At 30.8% G+C, this 22,469-nt stretch overlaps 1 protein-coding gene across 12 annotated transcripts in view; it reads right to left on the bottom strand.

Annotated features, from left to right (window-relative positions):
* LOC123703385 (zinc finger protein 768-like) overlaps positions 1–22,469 on the bottom strand; it is a 98,549-nt gene that overhangs the window by 13,039 nt on the left and 63,041 nt on the right. For all 12 annotated transcript variants that reach the window (XM_045651303.1, XM_045651311.1, XM_045651307.1 and 9 more), the window contains one exon: positions 21,313–21,544. In XM_045651303.1, the coding sequence (XP_045507259.1) occupies positions 21,313–21,544 (232 nt within the window). The remainder of the gene's footprint in view (positions 1–21,312; positions 21,545–22,469) is intronic.

The following is a 22,469-nucleotide window of genomic DNA, read 5'->3' as shown; positions in this document are numbered from 1 at the left end:
TCCCGCGCAGATTAAATCTTGTCTATGGGCAAATATTTCTTCCGGGTTCACCGTTCTCTATACTATTGTAGCCGGCCAACCATTTTTCAAGCCATACAACCTACGCGTAAAACCAACCAGTATAACAAGACCCCTAGCAATTTCTAATAATCCTTTTTAACCCTTTGAATGCGCGCGGCTCCATACGCGCAGTGGGTCGCTCTAAAATGGACGCTTGCCTATGGTTATTTTTGTTATTTCTCTATGAATAAATGCAAAGGGAAAGGCGTTTGCCTTAGCACAGTTTGTCTGATGTTGCCAAAGGATGCTATCCAGTTAGATTGTAATATTTATCGATATTAATTTATTTCTGAACGTTTTTAATGGGTCCAATTTGAGGTAAACGAAATCATTTACAATCAAGCGGAATATTTGATCAAATGTGTCGAATGGTTTTACTTTAATTAAATAGTTAGGTATGTTTAAAACGACCTATATTTTAAAATATGTAAGTAATTATTACAATTATCTGTAGCGTTTATATCTACAAACATAATTTAAATCAGCTATATCATAATTATTATAGCCCCAAAGAACCCTCAACCTTCTTCTAAACTAAAATCATAAAATAAATACATTTTCCATAAATCTTTGAAACAATCGAATACATTGCCCCAATACCCCCCAAGTTTCACGGGACCTCACTTGTATTCCATTAAAAATACAGGAAACAATACTAGATCCAAGCCAGACCGGCTAAAGCCTACGCATTCGATTTACATACAAAAGTACTTTCCTAATGCAAGCTGTAGTCTTAACTGCGTAGGCTTCAAATTCTTAACCTAACAATTGTTCGCGGAAAAACTTGTATAAGTGGTTTTATTTTTCAGCATTGTATACGAGCTTCAAGTGTGTTTTTTTTTTGTCTGAGTGATATTTTTAATCTGTAAGTAAATTATGGTAGGTATATTATGTAAATTCATGTGATTATAACGACATGATAACATACCATGGTATTGAATAAATACAATAATTTATTTAAAAATTAAAATAGTTACGATTTTACACAAAAATTATAAAAGCAATCATTCTTGAACATCAAATAACGTCGATTTTAAAACGACGCGGCGAGCGCGCTCGTTGCGAATTTATTTTTGAATTTGGAACGCGTCTTACGCGCCATTTTGACTTGTGAACGAATCTTGCATGTTTTCTTGTTTAATAACGCGTATGATTTGGTTTCAATTTGATTGATTATCTCCGAGAACTTATGACAGTGTGAAATATTAATGGTGTAAATTCAACGCCTTTTAAATACAGGAAACGGTATGGCGGAGTCGACTGTGTTATTTCAAACCAATAAATATTTAAGCATTATGTATTTCGTTATAAATAAGTTTAGTGAAAAACTATGATAAGTGTCCACAAAATATTCTACGTACATAAAATTACCTATTAAATGTAAGATGAGCCTATTTAAATATATAAGTGCTTAAGTTTCAGTTGGAACTACCTACGTAGGTAGGTACTCAGTAATGATTAAATATGTCGAATTCAGAGACAAAACAGAGATAGTAGATATTTATTTATCCTACAATCCCACATGCCAAAAATATTATCTACATAAATTGTAAAAATATAAATAAGTAATAAACTTTAAAACCCATCTACGCACATCTATAACCCAGACGCATTCAACGCATACAAACATACTCAAAATGTAATCAAAAAAGCATGTTCGGTAATGGCGCATCGAACAGCGAATATAACAAAATGGCGGATTGCGTCAATACTGTATGGCCGCCCGACGCAGGTGGAATACTATTATATTTTTTCGCCACCCCTCGCAGGGGGATAGTTGGGGATGCGTGGCCACCCCCGCGCGAGGGGGTTGTCCAATAATTTAAATTTCCGAAGCATTAATATGGTATTAATTTTATGCGCTGCGTTCAGTTATTGGTTGTAAAATATAGTGCGTTTGTAATGGTGTCTGATGGTGTATTGATCGTGTATTTTGATAGTTTAAATTGTAAAAATGTCTTTAATCACTACATAGTATAAAACAAAGTCGCTTACTCTGTCCCTATGTCCCTTTGTATGCCTAAATCTTTAAAACTACGCAAGCGATTTTGATTTGACAGAAAAATGAGATAAAATGCAAATAAATTATATCCCTCTCTATAGAGGAAAGATTAAATTACCTATATTGATACCTGTGTTAAAAAAATATCTTTATCCAGTAAATAGGTATAAGATTTTATTTGAAGTGTTAATTCTAAACATTAAAAGCTAAATATATAATAGAAACTTGTTTTTGACGGATGTAGAGTCCTACTAAGTAATTAGTAGGAATCTACTTCCTAACTTTACCTTTGCTGATCAACATAATATTATGTATAACATTTTTAATAGATACTAGTCATACCTAAATGCGTAAGTACAAAAAAAAAGCTAGACATTGAATATTATTGTTCAAAAAATAAATCAAACCGAGCCAGTAAAAATAACAATAACAGAAGCATTTAACTCAATAAATGTTGAAAGTTGAAACTCTCCAAGAATCGCAAAAACGATAAAAGTGCTCAAACTTTTATCTCGGATTCCATCTTTTTTCCTGTTCAACGTTTTTTTTTTTAATTTTCACCGCAGTGCTATCTTGCGAATGCTTCAGTGGTCAAATAAAAACTTAAGAAGTGTTCAGGGAATATGAAAGATGTGGAGACGCATTGTTGGTACGTTATTTTAAAAAATGTAGGATATCGTTTCTACTATTTTGTCGTGAAAATAATATGCCAATTAGGTATGTACAATGTACATGGTGTGCGCAGTAAATATTGACATTACTTAAGCAAAGTTTATCGTTACAAATTTGTTTAATTATATACCATATTTGTTACTAAATTACTCAAATATTTCCTGTATAAATCGTTAGTTGTTTTGTAAATAATGTGGTTAAACAGTTTATGTGGATTACCCCAATTCTATTTGTACATAGATAAGCTATTATCAAATTTATAATTAAATTAAGTAATTAACAACATAAATAGTTTAAAGTCATAGGTAATAAAAAGTATATCAGAATTCAGCTAAAAATTAAACGATTAAACATACATTTACAATCTTGAATTTCTATTTAGATTTTTTTTAGAAAAACAATTTTCATCGACTCCACAGTTTCTCTGTTCCTAACAGTCAAGTTTGAGAAAGATAGCCAGCGAACTCCTGAAAAGGGTACACGTTTCGAAGAGTAAAAAGATTGGAGCGAGCGCGAGGGAGTTCCAGCAAGAAAAATGTAAAAAGAAAAAGAAAAGTGTTAGTTTTCTTCGAAGTTGCGCCGTCTGCTGGCTAGGGTTGCCGCTAACGAGTTTACAGAATTTTGTTTTTGTTGATTTTTCCCTGTAATTGCTGACTTTGTAAATTTCGCTAGGTGTGGCAAATGCTAAAAGTTGAGATTTAGAATAATTAATACGATATTTCGGTAGGTAACTACATAATTTTGTGTCAGTACAGATACTTTAAGATATTTAAATTTAAATGTTCAATATATACCTAATCAATTTCAAATCCAGCTAAACATACTTCCTTAGTTAAAAACAAAATATAATAGCCATAAGCCACCTATGACTAACAAATAAAAAAAATATATGCTACTTTCCTATTCACCCAGTAGGTATGTTTTATTAAATCTTCCTACTTGATTATTTGATATCTACTATAAACCAAGTGATAGTTCTCTTCTGGACTAATAAAACATTTTCAGAAAAACAATATAAAAGGACGTATCGATAAGATTAATTATTGTTAATAATACTTATATTAAACAAAAAACTAATTTGTGACAACCCTAGCCAAAGATCGTGTGAACAGAAGAAGGTTGGCGTAGTTCAGTGGCTATTTTTATTCATTTCGAGACGGTTTAAATTTAAAAGCGCTTACATCCACTTAGGGATTAAAATTTATATTTACTTTTTATTTGCTTTCCACCGGGGACTTCATGTTTTGAGTTTTCGTATTTTTAATTATGCATTCACAACGTAAATTTGTTAAGAAACGATTTATATTAGATACTACATCGAAATTAATAAAGTACCTATTTTCAATTCTCATACATTCCTAAATAATTAAAAACGTCTCAGTCATATCAAAACATTTTAAAACAACACACCAAAAATTGACCGTTAGCTAAACTATAACAAAAGGGAATCATCTATTATAAATTAACCCTTAACGTTAACCCTTTTTTACCTGTGCAAGGGTCCAATATGTCAATCTGTATTAGTTTTAGTACACAATGCGTTTTTAATTATTATTTCTAATTCCGCTGTTTGAATTAAGAATAATTTCGTTCCATTTTTTTTCGGTAATTAGCGCCAACGATTATTTGAATTTAGAACATTCGAATACTGGCTGGTATAAATAATTATTTTTTCCTTTATTTCATTCTATTTTTGAAATTATATTCGATGCGAATAACGTCAATTTGCAGTTGAGGAAGTTTGTGCGAATTTTTTTAAATTCCTTGTTCTTACTTGGCTGTAATAGTAGACAAGCACTAGGTAATGTATTAAGTAAGCAAAGTACTTAGCTTAAAGTTAGGTGCTGAGCATTAATGCTTAATCGTAGAATAGTTCAAATAATAAGTTGTTTGGGGTAAAATAACTAAACCAGTATAACAATTGCGACCATATTAATAATAGCGAAATTTATAAAGGACAAAATTGCGATGATAATAATAATAGTTTATATCCGAAAAGGTCGACAAAAACCATTATCAAAAGAGCAACAAATGCTTTATCCGGACACGGAAGCATAACAAAATGTCGTATAATAATTTATGCATAGAAAAAAATATGAAAATACATTGTCTTAGGGTCGAAAGGGTATCGGACAATGGCCGAAGAGCAGCTGTCCAAAAATAGCCGAATAGTGAACATATTATTATGCAAATTTATTTCGCAGGTATCATCTTCCGGACCCTTTGTCCGGCCGTTTTTGGGGTACCACGGACAGATAAACATGATTGTGTGCTAACGGTTTAGTGAATGTTTTTTTAGTTTTTTGAGATGCGTGAAATAATAATTTTTAATTAATAGTTTGCAAAGAGTGATGCGACTCTATGTTAGATATTTTTATAAATTTAATTGTAGGTAGGTAGGTACCTACCTACATTTTCATCTGTATCTTATCAGTAGGTACTGATTAACAGCTATCCTGAAGTTTTATTAAAATAATAATTTTTATAAAGTTGTAGGTACATAACATTAACATTATTAGAATTGTAACTGTTTTTATTTAACCGACTTCAATATTCGTACTAAACAGTACTAAGGTTCGGTTACCAATTAAGTACCTACAGAACCCATTCAAGCACATTCAAGTTTTTTATTGACCAAAGCTTGTGACGAATTTGATCAATGGACGCACACATGGCGTTAGATAACTATTATTAACTTTTTATGTGTTTTAACCTATAATTTAAATGCGGTTTCACGCCAAGAATTTGTATTTTATGTGAAATAACACTATAAAATGCAATGACGATGGCAACATTTTTGCAAGCTGACCTTTGATATTTGCATTAAATTTGAGTTTTTAAGGCATTTATGAAATAACACATGCGTGATACATTACTATATACCTATACCTAGGTAGTTTAAAAGAAAAAAACGTCTGTTTGTCCTGTATGCTTAGATTTTTAAAAGTACGAAAACGATTTTGATACCGTTTCATAGAGTCGATAGATAGAGTCGATCTCAAAGATTTAAGTATTTTATTTGTTAAGTTATGACAAAGCAAACGTAATGCTAATTTTAAATAAAACACAAATACCACTGTAAACTTTAATAATGTGTTAATTATAATGAAATCAGAGCGATTGAAATAACATTTGGACTAAATTATTCGTCCAATTAAAATGCACCGTCTCATCCCCCACATTCGATTGTTCACAAATTGAATTTTAATCACCGATTCTTCTCACAAAAGGCGCCGAAGAATGCCAAAAAATATGAGAAAATGGCGCGAAATTTTCCTTTTCAAATCGCTTCGATCTGCCATCAGGGTGGAGAGCAATTATCTCGAGTATCTTTTGAGTTTAAATTAAGTGAAAAAACTTAAACGTTTTTCTTGGATAGGGCGAAAAGTCGAAGCGATATCTGTTGAAATCTTTTTGTGAAACAAATTTCAATGATTCTTTGAATTCAGTTATTGTTTCGAAATTTAAATAAACTCGCGAAAAAACTCAAATTCGTGGAAAGCATTGGAATCTATTCCATTTTCAAATTCGTTTACAACAATGCCACAGATAAGGTAAGGTAGGATAATAGCCTATCAATACATGAGATAATCTGTATAAATTGTATGAGAAAAATAATTGCCGTTTAATTAAGGCGTGGCAATGTGTTCGGTTAGATCCGAAGGTATTTACAGTTAAACCCTTCCCACTAGCAAAGGTCACAATAATGCCCGCACGCAACGAAAACCAGGCGTTATACATCTACCTATTTTTGCTAAAAACCAGTTCTATGCGGTATTGCACAGATCCCGTTACTTCGCATCTACCTCTGATGCAACTTTTGATGTCTATAATAACATAATAGTGCATTCGAAACTTTCACAATATGAAAAAAAAACAATAGACCAAATTTGCATGACATCTAATGGCTGAACACATTATTTCCATTGTCTCTCAACGGTAATTAAATTAAAAAAGTAAAAGCGACACGCAATCTCATTCTTTGTTGCTAATTAAAGAAACGGCTTTGCAGAATGGGACTCGAAGTGGCAACTGGCAACTTAGAAAAAAACAAAGGGATTTAAAAATGGAACGACTTTGTTTGTAACAAGGCCAGTTTTAATTCTATTTTGCAATTTGAATTTATAATTTCTTTTTTTATTACCTATTGATGGTCTTGAATAGATTGAAAATTTTATAGACTGTGATATTACTTGATGATAAAATAATCTGAACATTGTTGAAGCCTGTTAGCTTTTATTTGTCTTTAGCATGATTATGAGGTTGTTAAATTTAGAAACTTTTTAATAAGGTCGTTAAATGTGCACCGACATTTTGTAATGCAATAAAGTTTTATCGTTAACATATTGTTTTGGTGTTTATTGAGATAAAAAACGTGTACTCGATACGCATAGCACCTGTTACAATCAGATGTTACCCAAAATGGTAAAAAATGGTAAAAAATCAGTGCATTGATGGGAGATTTCCGGTTTTTTGGTGAATCCATTAAAACACGACTTTATTGAGCGGATAATGTTGCCATCTGTTACTAATATTGTTTTTTTGTGAGATTATTGTAATTTGGGCGTTAAGGTTATTTTTGTATTTGTTTATTATCATTAAAATGATATCTAAGTATGTAGAGTAATTTGTAGATTTGAACAAATTATTTTTGAACATCCTTGTGTTGAATTTTTCAATAGATAGGTACTCGTCATAATCTATTTTTATTAAGGCTCTTAATAAAAAATCTGGTTATAATCTCGAAGTTTCCACAAACTACGAGAAAACATACGGACAAAGGCAACAAAAACACACCACATTTAAATATATGAAAAGCAGGAAACCTGTTTTTCTTGTATATTGTTTAGAACTCATTATGCTATACAATTGTGATGTAAATATACAAATGTATGGGATTCCGTGAGCGATTCGTTACAGTTAAAAAAGAGAATTGTCTATCTTAACTGTTTATACCTATAGGTATATATACTATATACCTACTAATGTATGACCTAGGAAGAGGAATCTTTATTTTATTCTTTACTTATTCATGTGATACGAGATGATTATTTATTCTTAAACTTTTTTTTAAATTATCATGAATTAATTAAAAATATAGTTTTAATTATATGACGATAAATAGACAAACATACATAATAAGCCGTATTAATAAAATTAATAACAAAAAACAACAGATTTCACACTTAGAATAAAGAAACAAAACGTTCATCACAATGTTTTACGTTAATTAAAAAAATTATAATAAAAGAGAATTCTTACAAAGAATAGGTACAATTAATTACAGATATTAATTATGAGCCATTTTGTTTTTTTTACGAACCCTTCGGCATATGCTTGGGGTCTCTTTGTTGGTGTTTCTTTAGAAATCTTGAAAAATACTAATTACTTGATACGGTTATGTTCACAGGTTATGTTTGTTTTAATGCTCCGATTTGTGTTAAAGTTTTGTGCAGAAGTTCTGTTGATTATAGTCGATTGTGTAGGTTTCTTGTACTTGTTGTTATAAGAAAAATACAGGATTCATTATCAATATGATTTCTCCTGTAGGATTAATATGAAATATGGCTGAATAACGTACCTACCTAAGTCTGCGTTTAACAAACCTATTCAAGTAGGCCTACAAATTTAATTTTTATTATAATAATGCTCTAGAAATATAAGAATCTGTCCTAACACTGCTAAAAACATAGGTTCATAAAACATTAGGTCAAAGTAAATGAATTTTATATCCTACAATAGAAATCGTTTTCAAGTAAAATTAAAACCAGAAGACAATTAAAAGGAAGTAAGTCTTATTTAATAACCAATTGCGACACCTTAAGAAAAAAGATGGAGGAATCTCCCCAATATAATTTCCTAATCACTGAGCCGAACGTCCGGTGCTAAAAAACTGTTTTTTGGCCCCCGTTTGGTCCCAGGTACGAATCTTGTGGATACGTATTTATTTGAAATGATTTATAGAGAAATATAATAAATATTTTCGACTTTATAGATGGATAATTAGGTGAAAAAAACTAATGCATTCAGAAAAATAATACATCTTATCAGTCTTATTAGTAGGTACTAGGTAGGTTTGATATTTTCGGTTCAAACTACATACCTTAACTTAAAAACGTCTTAACAAAACATATTTAATAATTAATAATGTGTCGTTAAATTTAATCTTTGTTAAATATTATGAGTAATTTCTCACTAATTTCACTCATTTTATTCGTGGTGTAGTATTATCAAAAACTTCGGAATATATTTAAAAGGAATATCCCTACATTTCAACGGGACGTCATGTCAATATTTACTTGGGGAAAAGGCGGCAAAAAATAAATTAGGCGAGAGATCATTCTGGCTCAAAAATCTTACGACATCTGTGGCTCGGCTGGGGGAGACTGGAGTGTCTATATTATATTCTATAGTCTATGGTAGGTATGTCTGAGACATTTTTAATCTATAATTTGATTGCGTCGTTGTTCCATTTTCGAATGTAATTCCCGCCGAATTTTAGTTCTTTTTAAGAGAAAAAAAAATAGAATAGTATTTAAAAAGGTTGTAAGTAAAGAGTTTGTGTTATTGTTACTAAAGAGGTTTGAACTTATTGCAATTAAAATTAATTAAAAAACAACTGAGGGGCAAGATACTTTTATATACTTACCCCTTGCTTTTCTTAGAGCGTTTTCTTACCGTTATGAAATAATCCTTTTTGAGATAATTTTGTTATATTACGAAAACGGAATGATTAATATCAATAATGTTATTTTTATGCTCGCATCCCACGTTTTAAACCTTCATCTTACTTGTAATTGCATTTGCAAACTTAGATGCACTATTATAACATTTTAATTAAGTAATATAGAACATAATTTGATAAGATTTTACTTCTACGCGTCATAATAAATAATAAAGTAGCATACCTAGGTACTTCATTATAAAAATAATTATCCAGCACCCAAAAACCTAATTAAATTTCGTAACCTTTTATTTTCGTAAGTAGGTAGGTAGGTACTATGAAGGTTTAAATCTCGATTTTTTCAAACTCACAGTAGAATATAACCTATATGTGGGAATAGGATAAAATATTAAGATGTATTTCATGATTATTAGTTTAATTTTTAGTCTGTGTTTTTCTATTATTTAATCTGTGGATATGTTATCTGTAGACTGTAGATTTTTGGTTGTCTATGACTTGACTGTGTTTTTTTTTGGTACGATGTAATGGTAATGGAGGATTGTTGAAATGTATTTTTGATATGTAACCGGTGTCTGGGAAATAAATCGATTGGGCGATTTTGGCTTTTTATTTACACCATTCCCACATAATTTGGCGCAACGAACAACGTGCCTCCCCTACTTTTACATGCAGCAAACAAAAATTGCGCTAAGTAAGTAACATTTTGTGAACGAATATTTTTTTCTAAATATGTATCACGTTAGAAAGCAAAATTACCCTTACAATAATTTTTAAAACAATTCCAAAAATTACAGCAATATTTTTTTACAAAATGTCTCAAAATTCGATAATGGACTCAGAACACAATCTGGGAGCATCGAGCCGCGCTAATTTGTGAGCAAACACTGGTGAAATCAAATAAAAACCGATCAGGCGAAACAACCTTTTTTCCATCTCACCTTCAAATAGGCTTCTATCTACTGTGATGTAAATGATTTGATACTTTTGATTAGTTTTAAATGTTTACTGTGCAGCTGTTAGTTGAGTCTTCTTTTATTAAATGCATCAAATGGATGATATTATAATTTTATTGGTACCTATCTACTCTTTGTTTCGGCATTGTTTTTGATTATGTTTTTAAAAGTACCTATGATAGTTTCATTTATTTATAATCACTGTAAGTTCACTATGAATTTGTTTATATCATGTTATGAGGTTCAATCTTTTGTAAGAAATATGATCCTTGTTAACATTTCTTTATGCGTTTGAACGTTAAACTATAATCAATTACAGAAATATAGCCATGGATATTCAAAATCAATAAACACATTTGATTACAAGAATACTTTACATGTAACAAAATTTAATGAATACACGTAACAAAATGCTATTCTTTCATTAATTAAAGTACCAAGTCCATTAAATCACACTACACTTTGCCCTCTTTTCTGAGGGTAGTAAAGAAGCGACTGAATGAGAGAAAAAAATCTCAAAAAGATAAGAGGGAGCCGGGACCAATCGTGGAAATTACAATTCTATTGGGCGAATTTGTTTGGAAAGCATTTTGTTTTTATTTATTTCGCGAAATTTGTTTCGTGAAATTTCCATTCTATCTAAATGTGCTTACTTATTTGATTTGCTTTTCTTGTTATGTTTGTGATGTAGCGAGGGAAACAATTGCTACCTTTTTTAGTAAAAATATTGTGTCTAAGAAAAGGTACTACTACCTACCTAGACAGTTTCATTGTTATGTAAATAATGAAATAGGTAAGGAATTCAGAGCATACAATTTGTAAAGAGTGAAGTTGATAATACACACGTACTCTACGTATGTATATAAGTATGTAATATATAGATCATGTTAGATTATAAAATCAATGATATAACAACGCATGCTATCGTTGGTGCTAACGTGTGTTCATAAACGGTTACCTATTTTATTTGATTGAATAAGTACGCGTTATGTGATAATCTTTTTAAACCAACTTGTTTAATAAAATCCTTTTATTTCATTATTGTAATGTAAAGGAACCTACCTAGATCTACTATCTATGTAGGTAAACTTACCTACACTAGATCTTTATAAATAATCTAAATAATATCTATCATAATGTTAAAAGTTCACTTATTATTTCCTTCATAAACATTAAACAGCAAAACAACTTCAAAATTTGTTTTCTTTCTAATAACCTACAATGTAGTAAACAAATACAGATCGAATAACAAAATGGCAACAATTTTCCACTAGTTTCATATATCCAAATGTAAATAGCATAATTTTCAACGAAATAAAGTTGCGATAAAACAAAATTCTGTACCAGCACAGCAAAACAAAAGTACGCAACTCAATTTAATTTCACACAAAAATGTATGAATTCAGATTGTAATAAAACTCAACGGCAAGTTCACAATGGATTTCGACTGCAAAAAGTTAGTAATAGTAAAATTTTGACGTTACCTCGTTATACTCGTGTGCTGTCAAAATTAAACTACGGTTTTGAACTGGCTGGAAAAAAGTTTTTTTGTTTTTAACGCGATATTCTATTCCAAATTTAAATTGGGATGCGTTCTGTTTTTGTGTTTTCGAACTTTTATAAAACAAAATTCGAATTTCGAAATACTTCACGAAAATACCGTGAAACATATTAAGTGTTTTAGCTTTTGTAAAGGCTGTCAAATCATCCTCCATAGTAAATGCACGTAAAAAGTGTCTCTTCTACGTAGAATATTAAACGGACTAACACGTTATTTTATTAACTTATAAGACCAACTCTACCAAACGTTCGTAGCGTCTTAAAGCACATTTCCACTCATTATAAAAAAAAAAATTAACCATTCCTTTTTAATTCCCCATTACATAGATTAACTCTTACCACATAATATATTCCTAATACTGGGTCCCCAGAGTGCCGGATTTCTTTTCAAGCAGACAAATTTTTCCATTAAAAATTGTTCAATGATAAGATGGATTAGTTATTTGCTTGAGTTACAGCAATTCTCGGGGGACGAGGCTTCATTATCCCCTTCGTTCTTGGGGTTTGGGCCGTATGGGGCAAAATGGCGGACGTCAAACTTATTTATGGAAAATGTTATTAGTGTGTGTGCGCATTTGTATTGTAGTGGTTTTAGAAATAATGCGCTAAGTTGCGTAAAATCAAAAAAACAGTTTCAGTTAGTAAGAGGCACTTCAATTAATTTAGAAATTATCAAAAATATATTAAAAAAACAATTTATTCTATTCCATGAGTTCATGGAATAGAGCGGAGGTGCGGTAGGTACTACCTATTTACTTATTAATTTTCGCTAAAACATGATCAGGCTTTAAACTAGGCATTTTCTATCATATAAGGTAGGTAGGTACTTCATCTAGGTATTCTAAATAACCTACACTCCACATCCAAAATATATAATATATCTAATAAACACACAGCCAAAACCTCGTCACCAGCTAGTGAATAAACAATTCTAATCGCAATCAATTAATCAAAATAAACATATCGCATATCACTGGTATAGATTTAGAGGAAATACATTGAATGTGCCACAATTGTGGTATCGGGTGTTAGAGGGAGACAGATATATTTTAAGCTTTAATTAACCCCCTCTTTAACTATGTTATATGCCTAATCAAATTATTATATGTCCACTTTTATAGAGTAGGTACCTAATGGTAAAAAACTGTTTTAATAATGCTGGTTTTCTAGCCTAGGTATCTATCTTTAAATTATTTAATATTAATATCTAAAATCTTATCCAGTTATGTAAGTATTCCAAAAGCTTTACTTAGTAATATATACTAAAACATTATTTTTGAATCACTCTATCTATTTAAAAAACCGCATCAAAATCCGTTGCGTAGTTTAAAGATTTAAGCATATCTGCTATCGTATTCAATCGTCGTAATAACTTAATAGGTTAAACTGCAGCTGAAAAAATGGTACTTAGAACACATCAAACTATAAAGTATAAAGGTCCCTTGATTCCTTTAAAAGTATAATATTTTCTAATAATATTAAAAATCGATTAGCTATCTGCATTAATGAAAATGAATCATGAAAATCATTATCCGAAAAGAAGACTTTTCGCGTTCACTCTACCGTGGAACATAAAACCTCAAAAAGAAAACCACTTTAGAAATTTTTTTAATCAAAGGGGTCCTTAAATCCTTAATCCTATATTACCTAAATGACAATGAAAATTCGAGATATCGATATAAATATCTGTAATTAAATCTTTAAAATGAACTTCACTACAGAATATAAAACAAGGTCGCATGCAACGGATTTTGATGCAGTTTTTTTAATAGATAGAGTGATTCAAGGTATATACCTAATTAATTAGGTTATAGACAAAGCAGGCGAAGCCGCAAGCAGTAAGCTAGTTTGAAATAAAAGTAAACAATTAGGTACCTACCTATCTATATCTTTATCAAAATAAGGTTTTTCCTACTCACAGAAAATACTATAACCTACTAGTGGTTCGCCCCGGCTTCGCCCGTGGTACCTACATGTTTAAACTATCCTATCTCTCAAGTTGGATCGAACTGCACATGGTGTGCGAATTTTATTATAATCGGTTAAGTGGTTTAGGAGTCCATTGAGGACAAACATTGTGACACGAGATTTATATATATTAAGATATAATATTAGGTACCTACCTATAAATACATTCTATCTACATTGATATTATAATCATGTCATACTTAGGTACCTATATAGTATATATCTATAGGTACTTACATTAATATATTTAAACGCACCATGTTCTATATACTTTACGCCACACCTCATTACGTATACTATACTACATAGGTATAATATCAAAATGCTCCAGTCATCGTGGCTGATAATATCGATCGCCCCAAACCCCAAGCCACCCCGGGGTGGATGCACTAGCCTATAGTTGTAATGACCACGTATGTTAATTTTGGAATTAACGTGAAATTACCTTTTTAATCAGGCTGCGTGAGATACAAATGTTTTGTCAGGAAGAGTGGAGTAAAGAACTACAAATTTTTATATATCTATGGTAGGTAATCAGAAAAACAATTAGGTACTATTAATATGTATGTTCTATTGAGTAACTAAAAATACGAAATATAAACTGAATTTTTTGAAAATATAAGAATAATATGAGTAATATCTATAAAGAGCTAAATAATAATACAATTGATTACCTTTTATGATAATTTGTAATTAAATACTGAATAGTCCTGCTTTAAAGTTATTTTTTAATATTGTATCTATAGGTAGTCTATACTTGGTATTGATTCGCTTGTTGGTATGATTTCAGACGTCAGTGTAACGTTTGTCCTGACCACAGAATCGCAATGGTTCAACGTCTGACCAAAATATCCGACGATGTCCGACATTGCTCGAATTACGGATAAAAATTACATTGTAACTTTGTAAGTAGGTATTACGTACTATTACTATCTAAGTATAAAAATGAATGAATAAAAGATGAATACTTTAATGTACACACAAAAAGTACCTACAAAAAAAAACTTATTATTTTGCAAAATTAGGCGACCTTATAGCTACAGAGCAATCTCTTCCAGGTAAAATGTGATTTAATAACAAATTATTACTTACTTACTAACAATAAAAAGCATCTAAGTAGATAAGTACCTATCTATTACTCCGGAAAACTTGATTAGATATCTACTTACGTAGCTACTAACAAATTAAATTTCCATAATAAAAAAAACCTGCCATAAACAATAAACCATTTGATTCTGTAATGGACAATAACCCAAAATTACTGCATTCTAAATTGAAATAGAATTAATAAAACATGAACGCATACATCGCGGCATACGGGATACGTCTTCGGAATTCCAAATTTAAACTGGGCGGCCATTATAAAACACATCGCATCGCTGTTTCCCGCTTAAAATATAGCAGATTAAATCCTACTACCTATCCCTACTAATATTAATGTAATATGTATGTATGTTTGTTACTTTTTCACGAAAACTACTGAATGTATTTGGATGAAACTTTACAGAAATATAGGTTACAAACATGAGTTACAAAAATACTTGATTTTGCTTATCCCGGGTTTGGCCGTGGGTAAAACCGCGCGGCATAGCTAGTGTTGCATGTGCACAGCTAATACTTTTAATGTGTTATAAGGAAATAATTATTGCGCATTATTTTTATCAATTACAGTCATAACAGTGTATGCTTCATTAAAATAATTAATACCACAATCGTTATGTTTTTCTGACTGCAGTATCTCTGTACTTGTTATTTTAATTAAATAAAAAAAATATACAATACTTTATTAATTAGGAATCGATTCTAATGTTGTACAAGCTCAGGTAGTTAATCTCAAGTCTCAGTGTTTTTACTTTTAGCGAAACCACAAAGAAAAGCTCTCTAAACAACTGTTTAAAATTTAAACATTAAATATTAATACAAGTATGCACGAAATCATCGTATTCGCGGCTAATACCTTTTCGCAACATTATCAATTTAATAACATCGCACAAACATAATAACATTTGCAATAAACAACTTAGAAATGTTAATAAAATTAGCAAACGTTGCGTCACGTTTTTATATCGCACCGATCTGAACGTTTATAGGCACCAAAGACAATTTATAGTTCTACACGCCACAGAGCAGAACAACTTTTATAATTCAAACTACGCGCGTTCCATTGGCCGAAGTTTCCACAAAAAAAACCGCTAGCCGTGTACGTGAAAAGCGGGAAAAAAAATCGGCCAATGGACAGCCGAGAGCGACTCGCCGGCCAATCGCAGCTCGCCGTTCGAACGTATATTCTACGTGTTTTAGAAAAAATTTCGTTCACGTGTTTTTCCACCTCTCAACTAGCCAATGGGCGGCGCTGCGAACCATTCGTATGTGCATTATAATTCTATTATTCGTTACTTTTTTCACACGGCTCTGTATAAATTATCTTATCTTTTTGCGCTGTTGATGGCAAATTAAATTCTTCGACGATGATTGTTTTTGCGTTTAAAGGTCAGCTATTTAGTTAATGGATTGCGTAAATTTAAACAAATGTTTTGTGTAATCTATTAGATTTATGTGCAAAAAGACGCGTAAATAATGTTTCCATGTATAAAGTTTACGTGAAGAATAATGTGTTTTTTATCTTACAAATGCCACTTTAATTAAAATTTACATAGAGCACTGTTGTAAGTAGATATTAATAAAGTAAATGAATTCGGTTTTTCCAGCGTATAATTCGAAAAAGGAAAATAATTTGAAAGTAGAACCACAATGTAGAACGCTTCCAAAACTGGCTCTATATTTAAATGGAATATTGAAAATGGAACGTATTGTCTATTCCCACGTTTTTTATCGAACGGCTAGAGTTGCCAGTAATTAACTATTTATACACGGTACGATTGGCTAGTGCGTAATGAGTTTATTAATTGTCGTAATTGCCAGTTAGCTGTCCACACATGACATACTGACGGAAGGTGTTGACTTTATGACGTTTCGCGAGGTCCGGTTTTTAATTAAATGGTAACACTGAGTGTGGAATTGATAGAGTGTGATTATTGCCGTTTTAAATACGCTTAATGGTTTCTTATTTGTCTACTTAAATGTTCGATTTATATCTTTATTACTGGATCTGTGAGAGCACTTTAAAAGGAGTGAAACAGATATTTTTTATCATGTAGATATGTAGGTACATAACTTGTATTTTAATTACAAAAAATATATACTTTTATTCACTACTTGAAGAACCAACTCGATCCTTATTAAGAAGATGCTACAATTACAAATGACTTGACACATATTACACTTGCCTATCTGGTTTTATTTATCGATCCCATACCTACTACCTAATACAAAAACGTTAAAACTGAATTGTTGTAACTAGAGATCTATTTCTGTTGCAACATTTTTAATAGTTTAATAAGATATTATTTCTCAACTTTTATTAGGTGTAAAAAATTAAAAATGGCTACTACATCTTTGTTATTTAGTCGTAGATAATATTATCAACATATTCACTTTCTAATTGATACATTGAATGAAGTTTTTCTCTTACGAAGTCGTTTTAATTAACTACTTACAGTAGTTAATAAGCACAGCCTACTTCATGTAGACAGAAGAAATATTGTACCTAATAAAAAATAATATTATCGGCTAGCTGCGCTTCGCAGTTTCATCCGCGTGGCTTACCTCCTGTTGGTCTTAGCGTAATGATATAGATAGGTACATATACATATAGCGAAAGACTTTTTCAAATCGGATCAGTAGTGCCTGGGATAAGCGCGATCAAACAAACAAACTTTAAGCTTTATAATATAAAATAGAATAATATACCTTTAGAATATATAGATAGGTATGTATAATCTTTTCTCTTACTACCTACCACACATTATTTCTATAGGTAGTTCAGTTTAATAAATAGTTACTTTAATATCCTTCATTTAAGTGATGTATTTTATAATATTAATTCCAGTAATGGATGCTTCTGCTTTCCTCTTATAAATGAAATAAAGTAGGTTAAGGCTATTTATAAAGTGAAGAGATAATATTGCAGAAAGTTTCAGATTATTTTAGACTCTTATAACATTTTTTGAGGTTGTTAGAGAATGATTTATGGTAGCGGTTTTGGTCGTTTACTCAGATATAGAGGATATTTTAAATTATCACGTACTATACTATAATCTATCTTCATACCAAATTTCAGCCATATTGGTCGAGTAGTTTTTAAAGTGAAAGAGTGACAAATGTATCCACGTCCTTATGCAATTGTGTATATTACGTATAAAATTATAATTTATGAGTTTTCATTAGGTATTGACTAATATAATTACTGGTACCTAAATATTTTACATAATATAGGTATGTATTAAAAAATATCACAAATATTAAAAGAAAATGACTGTAAATGTCGGAACATTAAAAACGTATGTAGCATACAATTAAATCCACCCTACGTTGAAAAGAAAATTACTAGGTTTGGATATCGCCTTGAAAAACTTGCTACAATTATTTCTTTGTAAGTGGAAAATTAAATTACTTTTAATGGTATTTTCGGTATATTATGTACTAGATTTCCGCCCGCGGCTTCGCCCGCGTTTTCAAAGGAAAACCCACATAGTTCCCGTTTCCGTGGGATTTCCGGAAAAAAACCTATCCTATGTGTTAATCCAAGTTACCCTCTATATGTGTGCTAAATTTCATTGTAATCGGTTTAGTAGAATTTGCGTGAAAGAGTAACAAACATACAGACATCCTCACAAACATTCTCATTTATAATATTAGTAGGATAGGATAAATGAAGCATTCAGGTAGCTTGAGTACTTTTTTAATTTGTTTTTAATCTATACATATATTTGGTTATGTGTTATTATTAATGTGTACCGAATGTATATCGATTTTTTACGAATTATTTATGTTTGACTAATTTTTACGCTCTACATTAATTGTTTAATAAGTTTAAAACTTGCCTTAGTGTCTGCGTAACGTACTTAAAAACCTATCATTTACGCTTTATAAAAAAGTTCAAATACACATAAAACAATATTAAAACAGAGATTTAGCGAAACGGTCAAGATAAAAACGGCAGGTGGCAAGTTACTTTGCGATCTTCCGCTCCGTAGCGCCAAAACTCGATATTAAACTCACAAAGTGGCTAAGCGTGACATGATTTATAAAAGCTGGGTTGCGTAGGTAGGTCATTGATTTAAATTATTTACCTACCTATATGGAATTTTAAAGGACAAATATAGGGTATCCTAATTAATACAATTTTTTATAAATTGACTCTACTTTATTCAATTTTAATTTTAAAACGTGAAAATGTATTTTTAACCAAATATGGATAAATTTTAATAAAAGAAAATATAAAACTAATAAAAATGAAAGTTTTTATAAGTAAATTACCTACACGATATTTTAATAAACTGATAGAAAATAGTCGAGCTAAATGGGAATTCACACCATCTATATTTAGTTGTATTTATAGTTTACTTAAAGTAAATAAATCGTAATCAAAGGTGAAAATTATGCGGGCAATTTGCTAATGTGGTTTGAATGCTGGTCTATAATTTTTGTGAGATATAATTGTATGTAGGGGAGCGGGGGGCTTGTTGTTACAGGGGTAAGAAGTTACACGCATTTTTTACCGGGATTTTTAACTCTTTGGTAGATGTAAGTGGACTCATTTGTTTCGTTATAACATCGTGCGTTGCAAAAAAACAATCAGTGACCCGCCGAGCGGCAAACTGTTAGGTTATGTGCACGTGTCTCGATTTCCATCAAGAAAGTAACAAAATCTTTTACGAAATTTTTGATTCCTGCTGTCTATATTTGTTATTCTCTAAATTTTTTTCACCTCGAACGTTCATAATGTATCAAGTTTTAATTTGTAATAGCGTTTTATTCTGCTATTAATATCCATTAATGGCGGCTTTAATTTTAATTAAAAAACATACCATGGGGCAGGTTGTTACAATTTTTCGGGGTAGGTTGTTACATGTAAAGACTTGCCTCAGACCTTGTATTATTGTTCATCTCATTGAGTATCATTTAGAAATGACTACGCTGTACTTAAAAATTAGAATAAATGGAAAGAAATTGAAGCTTTCGTTCCGACGGGCGCATTCTTGCTTTTTAAAACAATGGTTAATCTTTCAATTCTTTTTTAATTCTAAATACTCAATGTTTTTTTTTAGAATGAGAAACTATAAAAAAAACGGAAAGAGGTACAACTAGTCAAGAAGTTTATGAATCTGCTGCGGCAGAAGTACTGCAGAATAAAACGAGCATTCGTAAAGAAAGCAAAATGTAGTAGTAGATTTTAGTTTGACTGAAGTGCCAAGTTAAAAAAGTATAAATAATTTATTACATGTTAGTATTTACTGACGAAGTTTTCTAATTCAGTAATGAAAAAGTGTTTTATATAAGATTTAAGAAAGTTCCTGCCAAAGTTATGTGATTATTACTGTTAAAAAGTTGGAAAATTACGATATAGATATTATAATTGCTTATAAATGTTATAAGACCGTTAAAAATAGTCTCTTTTATTCATAACGTTTTGAAATAATAAAAAATAAATGATTTATTATTGTTCTTTTTGTTTATTTACCTACTGTAACATCGTACCCCAAAGCTGTAACAACTAGCCCCAAGTCAGGGGTAAGTTGTTCCAATCGACTTATTTCAATAATTCTCTATTATGAGAAAAATTACGTTAATTTTAATATTTTTCCAATGCTATTCTACTAGCTGAATAGACACACTAATGGTAAAAGCAATAAAATGTATACATTATTTGATAGCTTTTGTGATATTAATAATTATCTAAAAATTGTAACAACGTGCCCCCCGCTCCCCTAATAATCTTATCTTACATTGCAATTGACCTATTATTATAATTAATTGTACAGTTCTTTAAGTGTCTGAAATACTTCTCCAATATATAAATTATTAACCTCACTGCTCTATTAGAAAAACAGGTATTTGGTTGTCGTATTTCATTTATTATGAAATGACGAAAAACATTTTGAATTTTGAATCTCCAAAAGGAACCCTAAAAATTCAAGACAAAGACTGTCCGAGTGAAGGAAATATTTCACTAATTTCCAGAGTTTCATCCCTTTTGAAACAGTTAAAAAGTTTTATTAATTTTTTGATATCACAGAACTTAACTTTGACTTATCACTTTTCAGTATAACTACGAACGAATTTTCTATTTTAAATATTATCTATATTTTTTTTACTTATTAACTAGCGCATTTTCTATTCCGTTCATAATAATTGTTATAGCTACATTTCGAGTAATATTCCATATTAATTAACACACTACCCTAAGTTTTAATAAAAAAAAGTTATCCGCTCAAGCGACAAGCATTTAGCTCATTCGACAACGAGACGTCACCACGCACGGACGTGTTCCAAATCCAAAATCAACTTACCTGTATGTAATCGTGTGTGCTGCTGTACATGGCTCAGCTGTTTGAATCTTCTATCACAGTACGAGCATTTGTAAGGTTTCTCGCCGGTGTGTACCCTGATGTGCTGGACGAGCTGGTGGTTCGAGCTGAAGGACTTCAGGCACTGCTGGCATTGGTGCGGCTTCACCTCGCCCCCCAGGCCCCGCTGCAGCTCCCTGGCATGCATCTGCATGGCGTTCTTGTGCATGAATATCTGTGGATTTCGAGCGATTATAGATAGCTATTTGTTCTAGAGTAAAATAAGGGTGTACACTGTACAGTTAAAATTGGGATCAACTTTTATTATATACCGTTGCCTGGTATAATTTAAATTATGATATTGAAGTTACCAGCTATTTTAACATCTCATTTATAAATGGCAAAATTGGCGTTTTAAAATAAAATTAAATAAAAAGTCGTCGATTCAATTCCAGTACAAAGAAAACAATGTTATACGAATATTTTTCTTAAAATTTGATCGTGATTATTTTTGTGTAATAATTCATTAATTGCCAATAAAGTAGGTATGCTACTTATAAAAAATATTATTAACATCGCTGCAGTGGGTAGGTCCTCTTTATATTATGTTCTGTGGGGTAGGTAGTAGATGGTAGTGTAAACCTATTTCCAAAACGAAACAATAACTATGTTTTTTTTAAATAATGATAAGATTTATTAATGTGGAAAACATTTTCAAAATCGTACAAGTCAGTTTGAAGATATCTTGTGAACACGGAAATAGTGCGGAAAATTATTTCATATGTCTCATAGCGCTGAATCAAGATGATATTATACCTACATATTATTATTGTGTTAATTAATTAAAATAATTAACAATTACGGTTATTTCTGAAAACAGGATGTGTTTTTATTTAATTCCTTGATAGACTTTTTAGAAGAAATAAAGGTTTTCCCAAAACTTGTTTGCTTCAAGGAAATACTATAAGTAGGTATATCAAAGCATAAATAAATTTTCATGAGTAGGTAGGTATTCTAAATTGAATGCGTTCAGTATATTTATTATTTATAAATCTATTATTTTATACATCTATCAATATTCAATTAGGGAACAATTCCGCGAAATAGGTTTTGATAAAATGTTTGTAAATATTCCTTGAGTAGTTACGTAGTGATACTAT

Source organism: Colias croceus, chromosome 26 (assembly GCF_905220415.1).
Source record: "Colias croceus chromosome 26, ilColCroc2.1".
Lineage (NCBI taxonomy): Eukaryota > Metazoa > Arthropoda > Insecta > Lepidoptera > Pieridae > Colias > Colias croceus.
This window is presented reverse-complemented; position numbering and strand designations above follow the sequence as displayed.